Here is a 6478-nt window from a genome sequence, read left to right as displayed (position 1 = left end):
CCCCTTGTATATGTGTAGCCTTACACAGGAAAAGAGACTTTGCAGATGTGATTAAGTTAAGGATTTTGAAATGGGGCTATGATCCTGGATTACCTGGGTGGTCCAATATAATCACAAAGGTCTCTATAAGAAGAAGGCAGGAGACTTACCACCAGAGAAGATATAACAAAGGAACAGGGGTGGGAATGATGCAGCCATGAGACACAGAATTCAAGTGACCCCTAGAAGCTGGAAAAGGCAAAAAACAGATTCTCTCCATGTGTCCAGAAAGAACACAGCCCTGCCAACACCTTGATATTAGCTCTATAAGATCTATTTTGGACTTCAGACCTCTAGAATTGTAAGATAATTAGTTTGTGTTGTTTTAAGCCAATCAGTTTGTGGTAATTTATTACAGTAGTAATACACTCATGATGCTTCTAGAGTTGTATGTGACTCCCATTATAGACAGTAATCACATAAGAATTTTCAAGGGAAAAATCTTTTATTCTAAACTTGATTACTGAGGCTGTACACCTCTTCAAACTGGAGATAACTGCTAAAAGTTATGATGACTGGGAAATTTACAGGATGGGTCAAATATAGAGAAATATCCTGTTTTGCTTTGTAAACCAAATTTAGACAAATCAGTTTATCTTGGGCACGTTCAATGCCTTACTGTAAAGTTTATCTGTGTACAGCAGAAGTGAGAAGAGAACCAATGAGCTGAAAGATAATTCAATCAATCCACTTCCTCCGTCTTTGCTTCAGTGCTTCATACAGGAAATCTATTGCTGTGTCAAGTTCCAGAGAAGTTTCTTCTGTTCCAAGTTACTAATCAGGCTGAAACACATAGTATTGACGGAAGGGGCTATGAGGAAAGAAGTGTCGTCGTGCTGCTAATGGGCTAAGAGGATCCAGCACGGAGAAGTGGACGAGAGAGAGAGCCTCACCATGTCCATAGCTCCTTTTACACCTGTGTGGAGGAACAGTGCTGAGTGAAGGGCAGAAAATAAGAAAACAGAAATGCCCTGCACTTGGATAACTTCTGATCTTCAGCTACTACTGATTTTGACTCTCTACTTAGTTGCAGGTGGGTTTGAATTCTCTTTGGGAGGGTGACAGGAGAATGACTGGTGAGAAACCCAGGCTAAGCTTTTCCTGAGCTTTCTTTGCCTTTTTTGTGAAGCAGAGCATGATAAATGCCATCTGAGATATGGGGGATGGGGTTTCCATCTAAATTTACTTCACTTTATTATTCTTATTTTCCTCTTTGTCTTACTTATTTTATTTTGTGTCCTACTACACTCTACATATCTCTATAATTTGCCCCACTGCCCATTTCCTTATTCCCCCTCCCCCTTTTTTGAGCGAGATAGAATAAATTAATTTCTAGTAGCAATTCAAGTCACCTGAAAAAAGTGGCGCTATTTTCGTCTCCCCCTCTTAAAAAACTTAAATAATAATCCCAACCTATTTATGCTCATATTGTTAACAGTATAAATTAGTAAAATTTATTGCTTTCTTGTCACTTTCGATGACCAGGCACTTTTAAAAATATAACACGTTCCGAAGTTTGGTGGTGCGTCTGTGATGTAGGTCTGTATTTATCTCTAACATGTGTGGGCTGTCAGAGACAGTTTCTGGGTTAGAAGACACGTTCTTCAACATCTAGGTTCCTGCAGGAGTTGTGGAGAACTTGGGGCTATTGCGGGGCTGTCCGGGTTTCACTATAGAGGGTTGGTAGGAGTGGGAGGGAGTTTTCAGGTTTCACTTGTAGTAGGTGGAAGCCGCTGCAAGGAAACATTTGGTTTTAAATTTTATAGTTTGGTAATTGAAGGAAGAAAAGTATTTTTTCTCATATAAATGACTTTAAAATACTATCTTCCAGCAAAACATCTGTTTTTCTGCATGTTAATCTTACTGGTGAGCACACGTGAAGTAACTATACTGTATTACTGTACTTTTCTATGGAGCATTTTCACATACTTTTTCTCCTCTGCTCTGCACAGCAACCCAGGGAAGCAGGCATAGAAGACATTTCTCCATCTTACAAAGGTAGAAACTGAGGCATAGAGAGGCGAAATGATTTTGTCCAAGGTTACACTACTAGTATATGACAGTCATACCCAGTAATAATATACATCTGTAAGCATCACTAAACATTTGAATAGGCAATTTTCCTCAATACTTAGTCATTATGCTTTTCACTAACAACTGCCACTAAGCCAATACTTAGTTATAAACTGAATGGAGTATTTACTCACTTAAAAAAAAAACCAATTGATCTGAATCTTTCAATAGTTGAGGTCTTGTTGTAGAAAGTTCTTAAAGAAACCTGTGCAGGACCCAACTTGGCAGGGAGTGTCAGCTAGGCAATGAGCTATTTATGTCAAGTTGCACTATGACTTTTGGGTAAAAGAAAAAAGATCAAGATTAAAACATAATCAATAATTTTGAATTTAATGCTTTAAAGGTTTGGGTTTAAAAACTATTTCTAACCACAACTAGGCGATACTACAAATATCAAATCTCTGAAGTCTGTGCTTCTATAATTTTAATGTTATCAGAATGTTTAGGATAAAGATATGGAAAAGCAAATTACTTTATGTGCAGTGATTTCGCATGATAAATTCACCATGAAATAATTCAGAATAATGATACGCAAAGCACTTGGGGCATGAGTTTATAACTTTATCACTAATATTTTGTTATTAATGCTGCCAAACAGAAATAACTCACTTTATTATACAAGACAAACTCACAAAGGAGAAAGAGAGCTAATGACTTCACTGTAAACAACATACTATTTTAAAAAATCCACTTACTTTATTTTTACTTATTTGCTTATAAATTCAAGCAGTGTGGTAGTTGATAGACAAAGGTGATAGGCAAGATTTATTAAGAAAATACCTGAGAGGGAAAAATAAAAACAATGCTAATCCTCCACTGCAGAGTAAAGCTCTCCAACCCTGTGCCTAGTCCCCTTCCCTCAAACTCCCTTTACCCCACACCACTTCTTTTTTACTTTATTCTATTGTCTTCTAGATTTTTTTCTTGTGTTCAAATTATATTTTGACGTCCCCATCAAAATCTTTTATAAAAGATTCTAGCTTTTATAACGATATATAATCTCACAGATATTGAGATTATGAGGTTACTGAAAAGGAATCCTCCACCTTTTTTCTTCTTTGGGCTAATTTTGACCATTTGTTATGATCTCCCAGTAGGGGGCAGGCAGTAACAAGAAGAGGAGATAAAAATCAAGGCAGGGCTGTTTGGTAGCTTCCGCAGGTTTGCAAAAAACCGAAAAAGAGATTAAAAGCAATTGAGAAAAAGAAGGTGTTTGTCCTCATTAATTTCAGTCTTCTCTTCCTTTTCTAATTTGTGATAGCTGTGAATTTACACATTATGGTAATTTTTAGGTGTGGTTTCCTCTAAACATCCATGCTTAAACAATTGATAAATGAACCAAAAGTCTTTATATAGAGTCTTGTATATAGAGTGTGTGTGTGTGTGTGTGTGTGTGTGTGTGTGTGTGTGTGTGTGTGTGTGAATAGGGCCTAAAAACTGTTAGCAATCTAAATTAGAGAGATCAAGCTAAGATGAAACAAACGGAGAACATTTTCAATCATTCAGTCTTGAAACTGTGTATGAATCTAGTAAAAATCCAAAGATAGGAGAAATTATGGTGGGTTGGACTTACTGAAGCCTTTATGGAAGAGATGGGTCTTGAATGATAGGTTTGGATAGATGCGGAAAGGCAGAGATAGAAAGTGGGAGGAGGAGACGTGTAGCATGGTCAAAGGCAAAGTTGTTCAGGGAGAAAAAGAACTCTTAGCTTGATGGATCAGAGATTGTTTGTTATATGACTGCAGGAAATAAGGCTGAATTTCAGGGGTCCTTGATCTCTAAACAAAGAAACTTGGATACTGTACACTAGTCAGGAAAATAATATAATAAAACAATATTTTGGAGAAGAATGTGGCATCGGTATCTCACTGAGTGGGAGTGGCACTTGGTAAAGCTTTATTGTGAAGCAGAGGCAAGAGCTCCTACCCTTGAGTTTACATTTTAGGAAGGCCCATGACATTACTGAGAGGCATTGGCAGCTGAGAAGGGAAGTTTCTTTGCGGAGGAAGATGTTTAATTCAGTATAGAGAGGGCAAACACATAGGATGAAAATCCCTATGAGTACTTGGAAGTATAGCACATCCAGAATTTGTGGATGGAGGATCCCACAAAGAGAGTACACATGAAGAGATAAAAATAATAGAATAAACTCTAGAGATTTTTGGATTTGGGTCCTAGGAGTGATAATTATTTCTTCCTCTCTATAACAGAGAGTAAGATCTGAGAAGAGATGGGAAGGGAGACAATCTGCCGTATAAATGGAATGCTTCACTTTAAATAAGAGGACAGACACTCTTCTGAAATTTCAGAGTAAGACGAGAAGTTGGATGTAAGGACGCTAATAGGTTGAGGATAGAAATAAGGAAATGGGAACAAATGAGAGTTCCACAGTAGATAAATTCCCTCCCAATAAAGTCATGAGTATTTCAGTTAATGGTGCTAGTTAATAAGATAATTCAGTTTTCATTTGGTTTTATGTTGTATCTGAATAGGGATTAAAATATAGTAACTTTTAATATATACTTTTGCCTCTTCCCCCTTGTTGTCATCAACACACATTTGATAATTCCTAAATGGGATTAGGGAGCAGATCTGTGGTTATGAAATGACTTTGGACTGTGTGATGCTAATTGCTCCTAAGAATCAAGCCATTACTTTTTTTTATAGTTATAAACATTAAAAATTGAGTTTTGAGCAGAGAATGTTTATTAGCGAGGACCCTTGGAAGAAACAGCTGGAAAGCAGGACAAGGGAGCAGAGGGAGAAGTCCATCAGCAATCTTAACCATGACCCTCATCTGACCCCTCATGGGGGTCTCTAGAGTTAGAGTGGCTCCAGAGAGACTCTGCATTGAATCAAAATGGCTGGGGCTTTATACCTCCAAATTAGTCAACGGATGTGGGCTGCCCTGGGAAAAGTCTGACTGTGCGTGAGATAACTGAGGTGATCTCCGAAGATGCTGAGAACTGAAGGCTGGCTGCTGACAGTGCTCCTATAGCAGCAGGAGCAGAAACTCATTCCTCGAGTAGGATTCGGGTACACATACTATCTCCATCATAGCTGCCATTTCCAGGGCTCTTCATTCCTTCCTGAATTTCTGAGTTTCTGTCTGGTGTTATTTCCCTTCAACCTAAATAATTTCTATTATCATCACTAGTAGTGTAGTTCTGCTGGTGAGGAGTTCTCTTAGTTTCATTTTATCTGAATATGCTTCATTCTTGCATATTTATTCTTGCATATTTTTGCTGGATGTAGAATTCTGGTTGACCTTTTTTTCTTTCAGCACTTTAAAAATGTTGTTTCACTATTTCTGATGAGAAGTTGGCAGACTCAAAACATTGTTCCTCTGACTATAATGAGTCATTTTTTTTCTGGCCGCTTTAAAGATCTCCTTATTGTCAGTTTCACCACATATAATGTGTCTATGCATAGTTATTTTCATATTTTCCTGCTTGAGGATTACTGAGATTCTTGAATCTGTAAATTTATGCTTTTCAGTAAATTCAGGGAAATTTTTAATCACTGTTTTCTTCAAATATTTTATCTATCAACTTTCTATGCTACTTCATTGCAGGTCCCTATAGCTATTATAGGTTTTTTTTTCAGTTTTTTTTTTTCTCTCTGCTCTTCAGATTGGATAACTTCTATTGATATATTTTTAAGTTTGCTAACAACTTCCTCTCTCACTTCTCTTAAGGCCATCCACTGAATATTTTATTTCAGATATTGTATTTTTCAATTTTAGAGTTTCCATTTATTTTGTAACTTGTCTCTTTTCATTCTGTTGAGATTTTTTGTTTTTTCATTCATTGTGAATCTATTTTCTTTTATATCACTGAGCATAGCTTAATATTTACTTTATGGTCCTTTTCTGATAATTGCAGTATCTGTGTCAATTTGAGGTTGATTTCTCTTTAATGTATTTTTTTTCTTCTAAGAATGGGCCACATTTCCCTGGTTCTCTGTAGGGTGAGTAATTTTGTTTAGATTGTGAATATTACATCTTAGAGGCTATATTCTGTTATATTACTTTGTTGATTTTTTTCCCCCAGAAAACATTTACCTTGGTGGAACTCAAACTAAAAACTCTCTCAGACAGTATTTTATTTCATTATTTTTTTTTTAAAAAATGTATTTATTTAGGCTGCACCAGGTCTTAATTGTGGCATGCGGGATGTTTGTTGTGGCACGCGGACCTCTTAGTTGCGGCATGTGAACTTTTAGCTGCGGCATGTGAAATCTTAGTTGTGGCATGCATGCAGGATCTAGTTCCCTGACCAGGGTTTGAACCCGGGCCCCCTGCATTGGAGCATAGAGCCCTACCCACTGGGCCACCAGGGAAGTCTGATCTCTTGGACAGTATTTT

The 6478-nt window shown here is 37.2% G+C and overlaps 1 protein-coding gene across 1 annotated transcript in view; it reads left to right on the top strand.

The window, feature by feature from the left end:
* Positions 1-960: 960 nt before the first annotated feature.
* Positions 961-6478, top strand: part of CD200R1 (CD200 receptor 1) — a 32494-nt gene continuing 26976 nt past the window's right edge. The window contains exon 1 of the mRNA XM_060009889.1: positions 961-1072. Coding sequence (XP_059865872.1) covers positions 1006-1072 — 67 coding nt within the window. The 5' untranslated portion in view covers positions 961-1005. The remainder of the gene's footprint in view (positions 1073-6478) is intronic.

The sequence above is a fragment of the Delphinus delphis genome, chromosome 4 (assembly GCF_949987515.2).
Source record: "Delphinus delphis chromosome 4, mDelDel1.2, whole genome shotgun sequence".
NCBI lineage: Eukaryota > Metazoa > Chordata > Mammalia > Artiodactyla > Delphinidae > Delphinus > Delphinus delphis.
Note: the sequence above shows the minus strand (reverse complement) of the source record. Positions and strands in the feature narration are given on the sequence as shown.